Source organism: Trachymyrmex septentrionalis, unplaced genomic scaffold (genome assembly GCF_001594115.1).
Source record: "Trachymyrmex septentrionalis isolate Tsep2-gDNA-1 unplaced genomic scaffold, Tsep1.0 scaffold37, whole genome shotgun sequence".
NCBI lineage: Eukaryota > Metazoa > Arthropoda > Insecta > Hymenoptera > Formicidae > Trachymyrmex > Trachymyrmex septentrionalis.
Window position 1 is genome coordinate 7,883,400 of NW_017305536.1, and position 21,145 is coordinate 7,904,544.

The 21,145-nt window shown below is 38.6% G+C and overlaps 1 protein-coding gene across 4 annotated transcripts in view; it reads left to right on the forward strand.

Moving 5' to 3' along the window:
- LOC108750796 (protein ovo-like) overlaps positions 1–21,145 on the forward strand; it is a 27,963-nt gene that overhangs the window by 3,420 nt on the left and 3,398 nt on the right. Inside the window, exons 2-8 of one of the 4 annotated variants that reach the window (XM_018490544.1) lie at positions 14,115–14,539; positions 16,872–17,373; positions 18,546–19,113; positions 19,304–19,614; positions 19,869–20,125; positions 20,485–20,622; positions 20,774–21,073. In XM_018490544.1, coding sequence (XP_018346046.1) covers positions 14,115–14,539; positions 16,872–17,373; positions 18,546–19,113; positions 19,304–19,614; positions 19,869–20,125; positions 20,485–20,622; positions 20,774–21,073 — 2,501 coding nt within the window. The remainder of the gene's footprint in view (positions 1–14,114; positions 14,540–16,871; positions 17,374–18,545; positions 19,114–19,303; positions 19,615–19,868; positions 20,126–20,484; positions 20,623–20,773; positions 21,074–21,145) is intronic. The other 3 variants (XM_018490546.1, XM_018490545.1, XM_018490547.1) reach the window with 3 other exon arrangements.

Sequence of the window (21,145 nt, forward strand, 5' to 3'; positions counted from 1 at the left end):
GTTAAGCTTATCTATGTAATTGAACAATAATTTTTAATATACTCCGGAAGCAATTTTGACAGCATTTTAATGTTATCATGCTTTTTTGTTCTCCTTGGGCAGTTTTTTTTTTGTTACTCCAAGGGCAAGAATCGGTATTAACGAGGTTTTTCACGTTACATAATTACTTTTGTCTCAACACCTCCAGATGCACTTATTGTTATCGCGAGTCGTTACGGATGTAATGACTTTTTCGTCATTTTTAGCGGCCGTAAAGATAAACCGAAGTTTGACTAATTGCGTGAAAATTGGCGTGCTCGGCGAGTCGTAGCTGCATAGTTTAGTTACATAATTCACTGCTGATTTTTCGTTTGGGTATATTAGTCCTCGGGCGACGGTCTAGTCGAGGTCGATCACGGGTGGTACTTTTACAACGGTATAGTGAGTAGTAGGTGGAGGATGTAGTCCTAAAACTGGTTTAGGAAAGTGACCGGGACGGCTCCTCCTTTATTTCTTTTCTCTTTTCTTTTTTGTGCGCGATCTCACTCCTCCTCTTCTCTATCCGTCTCTTCCTATTTTTCTGATTCTTGTTTTGCGTCAGGTTCCCTGCGCTCACGAGACTATACGCAAAACGCGATGTCGATGGCCTGGCGATCACCATACCTGCAGATGCACGCGTTATTCTTTCTGCTTCCCTCTTGGCCGGTTTTTACTATTAATTATAATATAAATGTTAATTAAACATTTATATTATACGGAAGCGACTTATTGTTAAGCGTCATTCTAAGGCTGCCTCTCACTATGCCTGCATATTTTACCACAATATACCATCTTTTTTCAGATGCGTGACCGACGCATCCGTTCAATTAATACGACGGTGTCCAATTAAGTGATTCATCGTTTCTCAAATTTAATGATTCGCGTATAAATCGTCTCATTAGATGTACGTTGCTTAGAGCTCTTTCGTTCGTGCGGCAAGTGCGGCTTGATAAATATCGTCGCGACGGTAAATATCGTTATCCTTGACGGGGGAAGAGAAGAAGATTCATCGTACGCGCGTGCATCGTCGGCTGGGAGATCGTCGAGTGCGTTACGTAAACGTACGTCTCCGCGTGTCGTATCGTGCACGCGCGCACGGAGTATTGGTTTTATTTGCATTTTCCGCGTTGCCGATCAAACGGAATCCAGACTGATGCGAGATCGTAATGGTACACCGCGCGCGCTGTACGTATAACGTTTCCTGCGCTCGCGCTACAGCGAGCCGTGCGGCGATGGACGAGCCGACACGTGTATGCGTTCCGATGCGCCAAGGCGCGCCGGACCGGAGATTTCAATGCTCACCTAAGCGATGCGTCGCCGCTTGTCCGTCGCGGGCGGGGATAATATTTTTCTTCTCCCGGACGATTCCTCCTTCTCTCGGAATGTTCCCGCGGATGCGTTGAGAAAAGAAGAGTCTGGTAATAGCTGCTAAATGCTGAGTGAAGTAATCTAATCAAATGCTCGATTCATATGACCAAAAATAATTTTCTACTCTCCTAAATATTTAGTATTAAACTGAAAAAAGGTAATACTGAATTTTAATTAATATTTGCGTGAATAGTTCTAAGTAAATGTTTAATTTTGATATAAAAACCTCTTTAATATCATTGAACTCTTATGTTTTTTATTGAGCAAATAGATATTTATTTGCTGCAAATAAATGTTTACTTGTGGTACTATTTAAAAATTATTTATTTGAAAACAAATCTGAATATGTCCGTACGGAGAGTTGTATTGAAAAGTTAAATTGCGTTTTTTAAGCATTGAAACACTAAAAAAAGCACTAAAAAAAAAATAAAATAAAATGTTAATTTTAACTTGAAGACGTATATAGTTGACTTTCTGAGAATTGCAAAATTGTTAAAATTAACTTTTTTGACGTCTCAAAGTCTATTATTCGTCTTTAAGTTAAAATTAAAATTTTTACAGTGTACGTAGAAATGGCTTACGTGGCATAACTGTCCTATAATTGCATGAACTTGTGTCTGTTATGGATTCATGGCCACGGCCTTAAAATGGTGGGACAACGACGGGTTCTTATCGTGAATGTTGATGAGTTTCGTAGCTGGGCTATTTGGCAAGTATGTTAGGCAACGATGTGGCTCCGTTAGAATCGTATAGGAACCTTCGATTTCGCGCGAAAGTTACGCAACGCGACTTACAGCTCAAGCCCGCTGTCAGTGATCTCCACGACGGCCAAGGCGACCGTGTCGGTATTATGTACATAGAATCTCGCAATGGCACGTAGCGGTGAGAGACGGTGGGGAATAGACAGAAGGACATAGGCCGACGAGAGTCACTGACTAGAAATTCAACGCAGTGTATGGAACTCTCCTTGTATTCTTCGGTGATTCGAATCGAATCGAAAAGTTGAATTTATGCGAACCCACTACACTGAAAAAAATTTACTATATCTTAATATTTGTTTGAATAGCACTAAACATTTAATTACAGTAAATAAACATTTACTCGATAAAAAAAAATGATAGTTAAATCAAATTAATTGTTTTTGTACTAAATATATATGTTGACATTTAATAATTATTTATTTAGAGCTATTTAAACAAATGTTTGTTAAAAAAAATTTTTTTCTAAGTATTAAATTTGAATCTTTTATTGCCGTATCGAGATTCCTCTTTTCTAAATATATGCAACATAAATTAAAGAACATATCTGCATTTATTTATAAACTGTCTGCATTCCTGTTTGTATTTAAATATGAAAAAATATTTCAATGATTTATTTTATGAATGTTTCTGATTAATATTGACTATACAATGCATTTGTTTAATTTCTCCACACTTCTTTTAAAGAGATTTAAATTAAATTGTATTAGATTTAATTCTTCGAAAAAAAAAAGAAGGGAGATTGATGTACTTAAAAAGTTTATTCCACAAAAGATCTACCCATAATTCTTCAATTCGCAGTTATATTAAATATATAAATGTTAATTAGAGATAATCAATTCCTTCAAGTTTTAACGTATTTATCAGACACTCGGTAAACTAGAAGTTAATGGATTTTTTGAAAACTACTTACATTTCCTGATCGCGCGATTCCGTAAACATTTTATAATACTTACGACCGGATACACGACTTTGTGGATTGTTCATTTTCTGAGTGACGTACTACTTTCAGCAGGTGTCACGCGGTTCTTTCTCCAAATTATTTATCCGCGTTTATCCTTGCTAACCACTAGAATTTTAGAATACGTCGTTCCAAGCCGGTTTCGAGTCGTTCCTCGATCACAACGTCACTCTGCATGAAGCCCGTGGCGATACGGTGCGTTTTATGCAATTGCGGTGCGACGCACGCTCATTCCACTTAGCCGATGGCCGCACCAAAAGAGGATCGCACTGTCGCCGTGCGTGTGGAATGCGTTAAATTCGATGCGACGAAGGGAACTAGCAGGGCCGGCACGATCAGTCGTATGAAACTAGTCGTTATTAAACTCGTAGAACAACATTACGACCGATCGAACGTATTCGTTATCATCGTGGATTTTTAAGAAATGTTTATCAGAGTCACGCTACATTTCCAGTTTCTTTTTATTCAAACTACATATACAGTGCAATCGAGAAAATAATTATTACCACGTATAACGTTCACTTGTCGTGAAATCAACGTATGTAGTACTTACCGCATTCTGAAAAAAAGAATTCTTTTGATTCTTCTAGTTAATTGAAATTAATGAAATAAAATTAATTCCTGATGTTTATAAGACTATCATGGTTACATCGAAAGAACGATTTTGCTGAAATATGTAAATAATAATTTAGGTAAATAAAGAACTGAAAATAAATTTTGTTGGACCAATCAAAATAATTATATAGAAAATTCTAGCATGATAACAATGTTGCAAAATATCATATTCTAGCAACCAGCTTGAGTATCCTACACAATTATTTTGATAGTCCAACAAAATTATTTTCTGATCTGTATCTTGCCAAGTTTTTAAAAAGCAAAACTGTTCTTTCTGTGTGAGGAAATACCAGTCTTTCTCGTAAAATTAAAATTTCTTTAATTTATAAAAGTAATATACTGCTATTACATCAATTTGAATTCCTCGAAATTCTAAAATAAATACTATTATTTTTAAAATATCAAAATCAATACTTATCAAATGGTACCGACTTGTGTTAAGCAATAGATTTCAAATAAAAGTAATAAATACTCTTACTAATAATCTTGACATATTTTGTTACTAACTGCTAAGCGTTAATTAGGTAGCAGTCAGAGAACGACGCAAATCAAAGTTAAGATCGTAATTTCGCGTTAAGATTTCGATATACGTTTCGGGTATGCGAGGAAAAAAAAAAAGAAACGTTCCGAAAGAAACGCCATTGACGCATCGTATGTACCGCGCGGTAGATAAATACTGTTACATCCAGTGCACATACGAGCTTTAACTGTCGTTGACACGCAGGTAATCGCGCTCAGTGACGCGCACCTGTTGCAAAGGCTTAGTACACCAGGATGTGCAGTCATTGCGACGAATTACAATGCATCGTCCGTAAGCCTCGCTATGCGTGCATGCATGTCTAATCGTACGCGCTCGCCCGCGTGTGTACGTACACGCACGCGTGTGCGTGTCCTTTCGCATAGGGGTACGTACACGGGTCTTCGCGGTACCGTGACGTGTACGTTGCAAAAAGAGGCGTGAAATTAAATATCCGACAAATTTTATACATTTCTTTTCACGTACAGTTACCAAACATTAGGTACACCACAGAAATGTAACTAATTTGTTCCGATTTCGATTTTTCATTAGCCTGCAAGGCAGGATTGGGCCTTCTCTTTGTAAACGTAAGCTTTACGTATGTAATAATTTAATTTCTTTTCACAGTTCTCGACTATATTCTTCGAAGATCATCGTTCGAATCATAACTCGGCTCTACGCCCATGTGATATATATATATTTGTAGAGAAAAGTTTTTGTTACTTATGACTATAATTAGATATTACTATAATTATAGCTATTACTGCTGTAATGTTAATCATAATAATTGTATGTAATATGTATAATTCTATTAACAAATAGTTAACCGACATATAATATATTTTCAGATTATATAGTACAGTTGTCTCAAAAATTATAGTTAAATTACAGTAATTACAATTATTTTTATGATAACAATGATTACAGTTTATAGTTATTTTGGTACTAGATATATGTATATTTGTTCATAAAACTATATATAATATATATATATATAGTTATTATTATTAACATTGTAGCATAACCAAAATTATGGTAACATATGTACAATTATATTCACAAAATTCCAAAAACCTTTTCTCTCAGCTGTGCGCATTTTGAAAATGCGAACGTTCGTACATATGTGTTACGCTTCGAATAAACATTTTGCGAGGCTTACATCGTTCCCGGCGTGAATACGTCCCTGAGGCTTAACGCAAATCTTGCGGAACACCCCGCAGACACGTACGCCGAGGTCCACCGGTTGAAACGACACCGGACTTCTCGTCGCGCGCGGGGGAACAGGTTCGACTCGTCGTCGAAAGCGCCGCGAGCAGGTACACCTCGGTGAGTACGCCATCGTCGTCATCGTCGTCGTTAGTTGGTGTGCATATACAACACATTTCGCACACAGAGAACGATGAATGTACGGCGGCGGCGGTGGAGACGGCGGCAGCTAATGGCGTAAGAGGGCCGTGACCGAAATTCTTTCCGAGCAAGGGGGCCAAGTGCAAAAGAAAAGAACGTTCAGTGCGATAAATCTCGTTCTAGAGACGCGCTAGCGTATCGGTGCGATCGTTTCGCGACGGTGAATTAACGCGTGTATAGCTATTACGGATAATTAGCGTTGAGTCCGCTCTCATCGTGGAAAACGTCGCATTGTAATGTGGCCGATGTCGATTATACTAAACTCGGATAGAACCTTATATGAACGCGAAAGTTGCTTCTCCTTCACGATAAAAATTTCTGATTGAAAATGAACGAACCAGAAGGTTCTGATGATATCAATCTACCTAGTTATCTCAACTAGAATTATAATAGTCAACTAGAAGATTCGAATTTGTCCATTTTCAACTGGAATTCAAATTAATACAATCAGGTTCTTTTTCCAGTACGGTGATGAAAAATTTCAATTCGCGAGATCGCTTATACTTCTGATTGCTTATACTTAATACTTTTTCTTTAATTATCGTAGTTTAAATTTATTTATTTATTACGATTTATATAAATATCTTAGAAGTTTTCAAAGATTTGGGAAGAAAGTGGAACTATTATATATATTCCTTTCAGATTTTTAAGTATTAGATTGGTGTAAAAAATTTGTATTAAAGTCGAATTCAAAATTCTAACGATATCGAAATGAGATTATTATCATAACTTTAAATATACTTTTATTTTCTTATTTAGAGAGAATTTTTTAAAATTTATTTTTTAAGGACTTTAATTTTCTAAATGTATATTTAATATAATTAACATATTCGATGAAGAAACGATGCGAACTTTTCGTATCAACTCGATGAATAATTTTGGTCTTTGTTCCTGTATAATTGCACGAGTTATTATCTCCAAATGATGGCGTAGTCTGCGGTTTAGTGCTCTAACAACGGGTAATCGAATGACATCGCTCAGTCGCGACGATTTCTGCCACGGTCTGTGATCCCGCTTATCTGTTTGGAAAAAATTCCAATCGAAATACGACGAATGAGACTGCCAAGGTGGATTTACCGCTGCCATTTTCCCCGCTATTCTAATTAGAGGGGAATGAAATTACGGGCAGCACTGGCTTATATATAAATGATCTAATCGCTTAGAATGAAATTAATCACAGATATGGATTAATACAATGATTCGATTTAATCGCTTTTTTAATTTCATAAATAGAAGTCAATGTCGCTTGTCATTGATATACATTTTTTTTTATTTTGAATTTTTCACGTTTTTACTCAGATGGAGACTTGAATCGTTTCATAATTCCTAAGATGATGCCCATTATGCAATACGGTCATAAAAACGGAGTTATACAATCGATGTTGAATTATGCGAATAGTTGCGTATCCACTTGAAATCGCAAGATAATGATGACGCGTATACAGTATAATGTCCTATAACATAAGCATCGTTGCGTTTTTTTTTTCATGGTTTCCTGCAAAATGGTTATCGGTAAGATTTCTCTGGACACCGGGAGACAGTTTCGTCATGTAAGGACAATTACGTCATGTTTTTAATGTTGTATATACAATACTTTTTGTCGCTTTAGTATTATACTGAATTACAATATTAATAATTCGACTTGAATTTATTGAACCGTGTGGATCAGTTCAGAGGGTTTATCGAAAGAACAGGCCTGATGTGGCCGAGTAGTATCGGACAGTCTCAATTCACTTTGTCATATTTCATCGTGGTGTATCGGGTCGCGTTATCGACACTTTCCTTCAAACAGTAATTCCTAAGAACCAACGTTGTGCCTCGTTGTGCGATCTCCAGCTACACGCTCGACCGGCTACGTCGGAGTTGCACCGGTCTTCCCCCACACTGCACTGATCTCCTCCTCCTCCTCCTCTCTCTTTATTCCTGACCCTCCAGCGCAAAATGCAGCGACCGGTGATTTTTTCATTCGCAACTTTTCACCGAGTGCCAAGGTCGAGCGAAGAAACGTCGTCGTCGTCGTCGTCGTCGTCGTCGTCGGCTAACGTCTCGATCTTCCGCTCGACCATAGAAAGGAAGCTCTCTGAAGCGTGGCGTTACCAGGCCGTATAAATATGTGTACGTGTGCACGTGCAGATGTGTGTCTCGTAGCTTCTAGGAAGCGCAGAACTCGTATGTGCGATGCATTATCCGCGAACCGATGCATTCGTTCTGCTGGCACGATCGAGCTGGCCGGCGAATCGCAAAGGAAAACACGATCGCGTGTGTGATCGGCATGACCGATTCAATTGCGATTATTGAAACTGATAAAAACGGGACGCGTGTAATTTGGGAACGACAAAGCCAGGCCGACAATTTGCTCCAAAATTAAGATCCTTCCCCGTGCCGGAGAATGCAATTAAGTTAGGCATTAAGTCACGCAAACATGGTTGCATGAAGTCAGTGCTATAGATGCAGCCTGGTTTAACGAAAATTACAGAGCACTGTCAATATTAAGATTAGATGGAAATCTGGATAGAAAATATGCAAGCTTATAAAATAATTTATTTTTCACTGCGTATTCTAACGGTAGTGCCTGACATAACATTTTATCGTCTTAGAGATTGTATTTACTTTTGAGATTACACACTAAATTACGTATACTCGAAGAAAAGTGAACAAATGTCGAAGTCGCACATTTATCATGCACGTACAGCTAGTATCGTGTAATTTTTGCTCACATAATTTTACTTCTCTCTCGTTTATTATTGTTTACGTGTTTCCTTTGTGACGTGAGAAAAGCATAAGGATAGTAAAAAGTATACGGAATTATAGGAACGGTAAGTGCAAAAATCACACGAAAATGTATTATACAGTTACGTCATTGAGTCATGTGATTTTTACACTTGTCCGCATAATTTTGCATATTTTTTTAGTAAACGCAAAATAGATATTCTAGATGACGATGATGTTTACATACCACTTAACTGGTCCTTTCAGAATTTCGCTCCAATTTCCACATTTCTTTTATTCTAATTAATCTAACGAAATTTCGATCGCTACAAAAATTTTAAAAAGGAAGGAAGTTTCAAGTCACACGTCGCACGTATGAAACGTTTTTCTTGGTGCAACATTATTTCTCCGGCGGCGTTCTTATGGCGAGGAATTCGCATTTCGCCGGCATCGATTCCTGCACCGCGAAACGCAAATTGCTCCGAACATGGAACATGCACGGATTTCGCGCAATGTGGAGGTAATTCGCGCGCGCTTGCTCGTGCGCACCGCACGTGTCCATTACGTAAAGCGACCAAGTGGCCGCGTATACGTACGGTGTCACCTTGCTGTTCGCGCGACGACGACTCGACCCACGCACGGTACCGCTACGCAAACGCTACGCAGATATCGCGCGCGAGATCGCGCATACGGGATGTCGCACTTTCTCGCGATCGCGAACGCCTCGGCTCGGATTCCGGGGGGAGGGGGGGGGAGGCGATTTTTCCGCTGCGTCCTTGTCTGGAATTTCTTTACGTTCAATAGAGTACTCCAATAGTACTCCAATAAAAATCTCGACACGAAGCCGCAGTTTCGCGTAGTAGAGCAAGTAGCATCGATTTGAGACGACGTCAATAATATTGTGATGTATAACGTTTGTCGAATTTGCGATAGGAAAGAAAGGACGAAAGATTTGGAAAAATTCAAAAGAGATCGTGAGGAAATTAAAAGAAATTTTTAAGAAGATTTTATAGAACGCGCTGGATGTAAACGTGTTAGTGTTGTAGTATTTTTTCTTCTCTGTAAGCTTAATGAGAAAAGAAAAATAAATCAAGATATTTATAAGAGGAACGTCTCGAGATCGAAGCGCGAGATTCGAGAAAACCTGCCAGGTATAAAGCCAGCCTGGGTCGCGACCGGGTTCAGGCGGAGAGATCCTGTTGCGAGTTCTCTTGCTGGCATGGACGATGCACCGTCAGCATCGTCCAGGCTTTACGCCTTCGTAAGCCGTTGTAATATCTGCTCGATCGAACGAAACGGCGCGGCTTAGCCGACCTACTTACGACCGACCGCTCCCTGCTCTCGAGTCCTTTTTTCAGGTTTTTCCTTTCCTTTCCTTTCGGCTAACACACCGCGGCTCGGCAACGCGCGCCTTCGCCATTTACGCCTTGTTTATTTCGCTTATCTGCATACAGACCAGAACAATGTGTCGGATGATGAAGTAATCGACGAGTTGCATTATATATATATATATATATATATACATTTCGCTGGAGATTTACGGGTCGCCATAAACGTCATAAGATGGATGTTTTATCGTCGGTCTTGAGAAACCACTGGTAAATGTTGATAGCTGAAGACTCGGACTGGTATTCCACACCACACATTTAATGTTGAAGTTAACGCCACGATGTACTCCGAATGATAACAGAACGGTATCGAGGGCGGTTCTCACATTTGCAAGCACAGTTTGGAATTGGATCGGATCAGAGAAAACGTGACTTTGTTTTTATTTTGATCGCTTAGCGTCGCGTATATTGTTAAACATCAAAGGAGCAATGACTCAATGCCTGAAGTTAACATTTTATTATTTTTACACGAAAAGAAAGATTTTGCTGAATTATTTATTAAAGAATTGATCAAGACACACATCTAAAAATAATACATAGAAATTTCAAAAATGATGAGTAATGCTGCAAAAAGATTTGACAATCAATTTGAATATCCTACACCTATACAATTATTTTTGTGGTCCAACAAAAATTATTTTCAAATTTCTAATCTAGCTAAATTTTTTGTTACTTCAACAAAACCATTTTTTCCGTGTAACGTAAATCAATCCATTTCTGTGATTATTAAAGTCAACAAATAATGTCTATATTAATGGTATAATTTGACATAATGAATTTAACAACGTGTAATGCCGCGAGTAACAAATTCTTCGCGTCAACGTTGAACGAACACACCGATGCGCGACGACAGGCAAGTCTAGGATGCAGAAGTCACGCTAAACGCGGCCTCGGGATAGTTTCGACAAGCGCCTTAGCCCGTAATGGCAATGACCTCGAGGCCTCGTATAGATCAGGAAGTGTACTCCGCTCGTTTCAGCATCGTGCTCCCTGGGTTTCACGTTGGGAATTGTGAGGATTCAGTCGTTACATCCGAGTCCGGGTATCGATCTTCTCCGCTCGATCGCTCGTGAGGCACTCCGTTCCACGAGCGGGCACATTCGTCTCAACACCCTTTTGCTCTGGACTAGCAACTGCAACGTCGTCTGTCTAAGGATTCTAAGGGAACCCTGCCGACGTCTTCAGTCGAATCTTTAACGCTGCACTGAGAAAACTGTGATTGAAAATGAACGATTGAAAATGGACGGAAAGATTCGGATTAATCAGGATTTCGAATTTTAGTAGATTTAACCAGAAAATTTTGATTCGTCAATTTTTAACCAGAATTCCAATTAATCTATCCAGACAGTTTTCTAAGTGTGCGATATATTTCACGTCTCTTGTCTTTTTGCATCTTTTCATATTTTATCGGATTTTCTTATGTTTCAGCATTTGAAAAGTGCTTATTTCAATTATGAGGGAAATAATTAATTAATTTTATAAAAAATAAAATCATTAATCTTCCACTAATTTTTCGAATGAATATAATCAAACATGAAGGTTAATCATTAGTTTATTCTTAATTACAAAACCGACTTCCCGACTACAGTGGTGGAGACTGTGTCTCGATTTACCGGAATTTCCTCACCGTCCCGATCCTCTTGGTCGATCTCTCCTCCTTGTCTTCTTCGCTCCGTGAGCAAGCCCGTTCCTCTCGATTCCGACTCGATGTACCGGTTCTCATTTCATTTTCTTTCTCTTTCTCGCTGTGCGAAGGGAAAAGAGAAGCGAAAGGAAAAATGAGAAAGAGAGAGAGAGAGAGAGAGAGAGAGAAATCTGACTCACGAGAAATGGACGGGGAGAGAGCATGACAGAGAATCGGGATGAGAGAGAGAGAGAGAGAGAGAGAGAGAGAGAGAGAGAGAGTCGAAGATAGGTAGAGGCGTACATCGGTACCCCGGTCACGACGATTGCGCCGCAGGTATTTATAGCGCAGCCGAACCTGTTAGGGGGATTTGGTCAGAGGAACTCACGCATGCATGCACGCATGCACGCGGCGTGATTCTTTCCACCGAAGATTGCCCGACGAACGGAACCGCCATTTTGGTGCCTTCGCCGTGGCTGTTACCTTCAGGGGTTCAGGTCGTGACGCAAGCGATTGCGCAAAAGATGTCGTTAGGCACCTCGTCTAACTATTTAATTTCGAGGTCGGGATAGCCTGCGGTTGATTCCGAGCTCAGGGACAAGAGCCTTTCGAGAAGATCCAGAAAAGATCGTCCTCCTCGAGGACGCCGCGGGCGTGAATCCCAGGGATTTAAATTCCTCTATTTCGACCACTCCGCATTTCGACGAGGTGCTTTGAGCATTATATATATCTCTTAACGACTCTGTCGTACAGAAGCGACTCTTAACTTCTTAACTTACCCGCATATTCCCAGTGATTTTTGTAACATTAAGATATCTTGTGTGTGGCATTTATATATATTACTTTTTTTTAATAATTTCAAGTACATAACGAATGTTAATTGCAGATAAAATTGTTGATTAAATAATACTCTTTTTTTTTTTATTTACAAACGGTAAGAATGTCGAAGTACATATGATATTGATATCTTATAGGTGAAGAGACTTTTCTTCCTTCAATATATTTTCCGTAATGACCTCAGAGTAAAACACCGCGTCCTCGCGCAGATAATTTCCTGGTTGTCACTCTAACAATATGATTACACAGTGTCCTCGTGCTCGTCGGAAAGCACTTGATAAGTCTCGAAAGTCGAGAGATCGCGTGCGTCGCACATCCAATAATAGATCATCTTTAAAATTGTGTAAAAGCACTGCACTGCGTTGCGACGGAAAAAAATTATAAAGTTACTATTATTAAATGACAATCATTGCCGACGATAAAAATTTAGCGACATCGTTCAGTTTTTTTTTTTTTTATTATTTTATTATATATTTATTACTTTATTTCTCAGTCTTCATTTATTTCGATTCTATCATTGGTGGACACGATTTTATTGATGCAAAACTATTTCCAATACAAAATTACCTACATAACTAAGGGATGAAGTAATAAATATATAATAAACAAATAATGTCACTAAATTTTTTTGATTGGTAAAAATATTGATATCCTATATTGATATCGATTTTGCATCCATAAACCCACCACCTTAGGAAATCACTTTATCGTGGGAAATCTTGTAATATCGCTATCTCAGTTGGAGATGATTGAGGATATCGAGCGACTCTCAATATCCGTTTGCTTTTCTCGAGGGAAATAACAACGGGAGGAGGCGATCGGTGCCGCAATTGGTTATCGCTCGCTAATTAAAGACAGTTACTTGTCCGCGTACTCTGAGACATGCTCGAGGAGAAAAGTGGGAGATCACGTACGCGTGCGAAGGACGAACGTACGGCGAAATGGCCGTAGCCGCTATACGGTACCTGCGAATCTTCAAGGTTGCTCGTAAATTCAGACACGGAGAGCAGCGGGCCAACCGCCAACTGACGGTTATGACCGTCGTCGTCGTCGTCGTCGTCGTCGCCGTGTCGTGGTCGTTGCCTCGTCTGTGCATTACGTATGCCGACTGCCGAGTCCCGATCGGCTTGCATACGTATCGAGATTTAATTCCTGTCTCACCTTGTGTCGATGTCGTCGTTCGTATGAATCGTAAATCCGTGTCGCGTGTTAAGTGTTAAATTGTGCGAGCCTTGAAATGGGAAGTCTGTTGAAATTCCCAGTTTATTGTATGCCGTACCGAAGAAAATTATAAGGTCGAAACTAAAAAGAGCAAGGTCTCGTGTTTTTCAGAAAAAGCCTTTGTCATATTGCTTTCTGCAGTGTTTTCTATAGGATCTTTTACTTACTAGATTATGATTAATGTAATTTACTTCATACTGACCAAAGATATATTCAATCAATACAAATTCAGTCATTATAAATTTAAATCAAGTTTATAAATACGAATCATCGACAGATATATCAACAGGATGCTAGTAATAACAAATTAATTCTTGTATTGGAATATGTTTGTGTGATGTACCGAAGACTTTCTTGTCAATTGATAAATTACTCATAGGTAGAACGCCAGATCTTACTAAACTGTCGTAATACTATATTTTATTAATGAAGGAGTTGTATATGTGAATCTTTAATAAAATTTTCCAATATCCATTGAATCAAATTAAATAATAATATTATATATAAAAGAATTCAGTTTGACGTGTGTGTTCAGCTGAACAAAAACAGATTCGCATAGAAAAAAGTTTTCTTTAATTCGATACAGTTCGATACAGTTCTTTACAGTTGCAACAAACTGTCTTAGGAGTTTTAGTAAACAATAGTTTACCATAATGCTGGAATTTTAACCTTTTTCTCCTTTTGTCAATAGATCGGGACAAGACTGACGATGATCGTGCAACATCCCCGGAATCCTTTCGCAGCAGCAGTCCGGCACCATCACTGTCACCCCCGCACCCGGTGACAAGTAATGCTACTAATCCTCCAAGACGGTTTTTCTCCAGCATCCTCGGTGGTGACGTGCCGTATGGTAGTAGACGTCATGTGCTCACCAGGGCGGAGCGGAAAGAATACAGTAGCCCGCCGATAGCCTCGGATGATCCACCACAGTTCCTGTCGAAGTCAGAGAAGGTTGCATTGCCTAGGCCGCAAACGCCACCGAAAGCACCCCGTGTTGAACCACCAACAAGGGTTTCCGTTATTCAGAGGGTGCCACCCCAAGGTACCTCTAGGAAGGAAGAAAATAAGATCGAGATCGAAAGAATCGACCCAATACAAGCACCTGAACCAGAACAGGTAAACCAAGCCATTATAAATGAAAGATGATGTCCAAGGCTTTAAAACCAGTTCTAGATGAATAGTTTTTGTGAATAATCGTGCATTTATGCACTTTTCTAACTAATGGTACCTATCTTTCGAATGTCTTATGTCTTGATTTTGTACTTTTTATTGTGTGGACAGTAATTGATGTATGTTCGGTCGGATAGCAACAGCAGCGATTTTGCATTATATGCAGTTAAAACATTTCATATATTTCTCCAGTTATTGAAAAATAACGAATAACAACAATAAAAATATGCGTACAAGATATTTAAGTACATCCGAGGGAATAGGAGTCTGTTATTAGGCTGATTCAGTTACGCTTCGTTAATTTCAACAGGATTTCGTTAACTTCCTCGCAATGCCTCATACATTATGTATAGCGACAAAGCGGATAAAGAAGGGCGAGGAAAATTTTGCATGGTATTATGCGTAACATTACTTAACTTGCGATCCGCTGAGCAATTTCTTGCGATTTTGTATGCTGTTGTTTTTCATATTGAAGTACGAAAGCTTGTAATTTCTATGAAAATGTGCACAGTAATTCACAGTAATTTCGCGAGTATATATATATATATATCTCTCTCTCTCTCTCCCCCCACCCCTCTCTTTAGGAACAGATTTTATATCGATTTTATATCGAAAGTGAAGAACGATTGTGTATTTGGATATAATGTTTTGTTTTGAAAAATGTTTATCTAAGAAACTACATTAATACATCTTGGGCAACATTGTTTAATTTTTTTCAATTCAATGGCACATTAAATAATGAGCCAAATTTCTAGAGGTGCATCATTAATACACACACACACACTTCAGCATAAATGTTTTATTAGATATCATTAACACGATATTCAGAAATAAAAAGTAAAGTGTTTTAAAATGTTTATTTTTTATTTTATCATTTGAAAAGTAATTTTGTTCTACTAATGATATAATTTTTACAATTCTTTTTTAACTTTTTTCTAATTTTTTTCGCTTCTGTTTATCTTATTTAAAATTTGTACACATTTGGAAACCTTTTATGGCACCCTGGTGTGCTACATCATATTGGTTGAAAAATTCTAGAATATGACAAGAAATATAACGGTGAATAGTAATAGTACCTGTAAAGAACAATAAAGTGGAAGAGATAAAAAGAGATAATGATGAAAAGAGACTTCAATTAGAAAGAATCTAGAAGGAAGGAAAAGGGGTAAATAAAAGAAGTTGCAAGAATCGAAAAATAATTGGAAAAGAAAAAAAATTGAATAACGAAAAGACTGCTTGCAGTTCATTGATTTCCGACTGCATGTGATGTGCATTTAATAATAAGCTTAGTAAATTATTATGCACTGCTTATTACACTAATAACGTAAGATACTCGTTACATTATCTTTTTATGCTTCTACAGATATCTTGTATATCTATAGATCACTGATGATGTGATAATCGTTAATATTTTTTTTTCATATTTTGGCACTAAATATATCTATATATAAAAAAAAAATAAAATAGATGGTTGATAATGATGTACAATTAATTAAGTTTTGATCATTAATTAAGAATTCTTAAGTAGTTTTTTAGAAACTGATATTTTATATTTTATTGCATGTTTAATAAAATATTGCATATTTCATAAAAATACTTAAATACTCTTTTTATAGTTGAGCATGCAACAACAAATGTACAAACGAATAAACATATCTGAAGTGGAAATATAACAAAAAGATAAATTATATTTATACAATATATAAATATTATGTGTATATAATTTCTTTTTTGCTATAATTTTATTAAATACGCAATAAAATAAAGTATAAGATATTCTTTTATATATTTTATATTTTAATTTTGGAAAGACAATTTTTAACTTATATATCACTATGTATTTAAAAAAATCATCAATTGTTTATTCAAGTTTCTTGCAATTATGTCTATAAATTAACTTTTCAATATTTTTTCCTAAATTCTCTTATTAAATTATATTTTTATCTCTTACATTAATAAAATTTTTCTTTTTTCTCTTAACAACTTAACATCTCACCAACACAATATCATCTCTTAATTTAATACTTCATTGGGTGCTCTTTTGAGAGAATAACAGCCGATTCCATTTCGTGAATATATACTCCTACCGTTGCGCTATTTGGAAGTTGGTAGCTCAAAAAAACAGAAAAAGAAAGAGATAGACAGAGAAGCGACGAAAAAATGTGAGAAAGAAAATTAGAAGGAAAATGTAGACTTTGATGTTTTTATAACAATCGAAAAAGAAAAAAAATTGATGAAAATTAACGCACGTAGGCAATAATATTAATAATAATTTCAGGAGCAGCCCATAGATTATGCAGTGCCGAAGCGAAAGGAGGAAGATGAAGAGAAGTGTCGTGATGGTGCGATGGCAGCGCGCAGCCCCAGCACCTCGATTGCAAGGTCTTTGCTGGCTGTCAAACTGTCTGGGTCTCAGGTGGTACAGGCGGCTGCAGGCCACGGCAGATCCTCGAATTCAGGTGGTTCTTCCGGCGGCGGTGGCGGTGGCGGTGCCAACAATTCCTCACCCTCGTCGAACGGCGGCGGCAGCGGCAGCGGTGGTGCTATGATCGGTGGAGGATGCGGAAATGGGGCGATCCTTGGCAGCGGTGGCAGTGGTGGTGGTGGTGGTGCTCTAGGCGGAGGCGCGGGTGCAGGCGGTATGCCCCCCGGTGGAAATGGAGGTCGTGGCAACTACGGACCGAGTTCGCCGCCGACAGGCTCTTTGCCACCATTCTACGAATCCTTGAAAGGCGGCAACAATCTTGCGAACTTCGCCAATCAGTATAACAGTTCTCAAGGTAGATAAGCGCGTCTTACTTTCGCTTTTTTCATTTTACTCATTTCCCTCGCATCAGAAAGACGTGAATGATTTTCAATCGACTCTTGACTCGATATTTCGCCGCAATGAAATCTTTCTAATGATAGGCGGTTCGTTATTGTTAGATCAATTCTAACATTAACATGCATTAGATTGCATTTCTGACCGTTGCAGATACAACGCTTTTTTTATTACGTTTGATTAAAGACGTATTAATTAACAAGAAATGGTAGCGTTATTTCCAGCCATTTGTTTTGTTAATTAAATTGTTAAGCTAAATCAAGTAAATTTTAAAATTAAATTTATTATTACAATAATTCTTCGAAGTTTTAATCACATATTTGAACTCAGTCTGTAATATTTATCTTGTCTAAAGGGTCATCAAAATGGATAACAGAGCGGGACATCTGAACAGATCGTGATATTGTTTACATCTTTTGTTCAAATATAATTGCGATTGTGGCCGACTGTAAGTCAGTTCTGACTTGAGCGTTTATCGTGCGGTTTCGATTATTCATGTCTTATAAAATTGCAATAGTACGTCCTACATTTGGACGCATCGTATGCCATGTTATCTTGTACATTATTTTTTGTTGCTATTTTAGTTTTATTTTTTTCCTATTTATTTGTTTTTGTTTTTACTATTATCTATACAGGACTATATATCGCTTTTTAAAAAATATTATTAAATTATTGCGATACTTATCTTCAGACATCTAGTCTCTGCGATGCAAATATTATTGCAGAATGTAAAATTACAAGGTATCACTCTTTTTGGCAAATCTAATTGTAAGATGTTATTCTGTTGCATATGTGTATAATTATTTTGGTGTTACTCTCAGTGTGGCATAAATTTCTTTTTCTTTGTTACGCTATAACTCTTTTATTAATCACGATACATTATGAAAAAATAAAACCATATACAGTGAATTATTCATTTCTATTAATCAGTGAATTTCACTTCAGTTAATCAAATTATCACAATACTCCTTCTCTGAAATCTAGGGAATAATACATCAATTGTTAAGATATCATTATTCTTTTCAGTAGATCTGAAAGAACACGTTATGCATATATGTATATATAAATTTGTTAAATTAAGATTCATGGATGTTTATTGCTGGATTTTCAATCATCTGTGCCGTTATGCAGGAAATGCGTATCTTACACCATTGACGGCCGTCGGGATCGAATGCGACACTGGTCAACAGGACAACTCACAGCACGCGCAGTACAATGCACAGGAGGGCAAGCAGTACTCTCTTCTTCAGAATGTTTGCGCGAATGTTTGCGCGTCCTACGGTTTGACGTTTAAGGAAGAGGAGGAAGAGCTGGCGGGCTATAAAATTCAGCCGAACGACCTGCTTCCCTCCCAATATGGCACTTACGACGTCACCGATACTGGCATGATGGTGGATATGGTGACTGGTACCATGGTGGTAGACCCGTTGCAGTTCACTGCAGCGACCTTGACCTTCAACTCGCCGTCTGATCACACGGCACTTCTCGAAACTCTCAGCGACGCGGCGGACCTTCTGTTGCCCAGGCTGCAGACCGAGGATGGTAGCAGCGATCTTTTGGAAGAATCGCTACACTCGCCCGCCTCGACTGGCAGCAGTGGAATCGGTCAGGACGCCGGTCAGATGACCACTCCCGTTGAGCCTAGCGTCGATCCTTTCCCCGAGCACAGCATGGCCTTGACCAGAGGCTTTGACACGAGGTGAGCTCATGCTCAACTAGCGTGAGAAACTACTCGCGCTCGTTGATTAACTAATACTATATCTGCCATTCGCTGTTTGCTTTCATCGTTGCTTTTCGTAGTTGAATTTATAAAAGTCGAGTATCTTCATGTAATACCGAATGCCATTTGCAAATTTCAATTACGAAATAAAATAACATGTTGATGATAGATCGCGTGCCCTTTTTCTCAGACACTATACGACTCCGCAACATTTTAACGCATCCAAGTTGGCGGGATTGAGCTACGCAGCCGGCGAGTCGAGTTATCAATCACTTCAAAAGGAACGTCCAGAGCTTGGGTTACATGTCAATCAGAATCATCAACATCAGCAGGATCAGCAGTTACAAATTCAGGTACAGTTACATCAGCAGAAGCAGCAAGCTACCTCACCGCACCAGCAGCAACAGCAGCAGCAGCAGCAGCAACAACAGCAACAGCAGCATCAAAATCTTCTGAGTCCCGGATTGAATTTCAATAACGGTAAATTATCACGATTGTTTTTTATATTTTCGTATAACTATTACTGAACGAACGTTGATATTTTTACACAGTAAGTTCGTACGTAAATAGCAATATCTCTAAAATTATCAATTTAATAAATGTTTTATACATCATGTGTGAGACATACAATTATATTAAAATATTTGAAAATACAGAAAACTGTAAAAAGTAGTACGATTTGTCGCGAAAGATTCTTAGATTTCTAACGGAAGATTTTTAATCCGTTGATCTAGGACTAAGGATTAATACCGCGCTAACGGTTCGGTTACTTAATCTCGAAGGTTTAGAGATAGACTCCGGTAGCAGCGTAGGCGGAAGCTTACCCAGCCCTGGCACTGCAAGCTGTTCCCTGGATGGAGCCTCATCTGGTACCTCACCGTCATGCGGACTGGGAGAACACGCGCACAGTCCACGCATAGCAGTTGTATCACCCACCACCGTCGCAACTCAAGCTGCTGGATCGGTAGGCGAACCGCCGCTCTCGCAACGGGTCGGTGTACTTCAACAAAGGGTAAGCAACCCAAATTGATCCAGGCAAAAGCATATATCTTCGTTTCACGATATTAAATTACCTCCCGGGATCGAGTTTTTAACGATATTTGGAAATAATGTTGTTCGCGATATAATTTACGAGTTCCTTGAATTTTTCGTTTTAATTGAATTGTTCAAGCAAAATTGTAGATCGATACACAAATTCGTACGTGAGATCGGTATGTAAAGATGATAACGAGTGGAACATTAATTCCCACTCTATTATGCAATGCTCAGTCAATTTGAGTGCTTTATCCGATGTCATCTTCTGATCGTCACGAAAAACACAGCGAGAATTAACGTATATTCTCATCGTAGCTGGGTTTACCGAGCGATTGTCAGCTAGAATTTGTTAATGGTGGTCATGGCATAAAGAATCCTTTAGCCATCGAGGGTCAGAGGCAGGCCGCAGCTACTCGGGATGAAGAAAGAGCTAATCGCACTCCGCCTGGCAAGGTAATGCTGCTTTGTGCGTTAGCTCTGCGCAATCTTCGTTACTACATGGCTGTGACATAACAAATTCATGACGTATCGAATCGCGAGTCGATACCGCAAGATTGCAAGAAGTCGTTATAGCATGATAACTCTTCCACTCTTTGCTCAACAGGACGATGATCCCAATCGCTTTACCTGCCGCGTGTGCAGCAAGAACTTCAGCCTTCAGCGACTTCTTAATCGTCACATGAAGTGTCATAGTGACGTGAAGCGTTATTTGTGTACGTTCTGCGGGAAGGGCTTCAACGATACGTTCGATCTCAAGAGGCATACGCGGACGCATACAGGTGTGCGACCTTACAAGTGCTTCCTTTGCGAGAAGAGTTTCACGCAACGCTGCTCGCTGGAGAGTCATGGCCAGAAGGTGCATGGCGTTCAACATCAGTATGCGTATAAAGAGCGTCGCGCTAAGGTAAGTTAACTCTCTAAGATTGAAACACCAAAGTAATATTTTACATCTATTATTCTATGATTTTCTCTATAC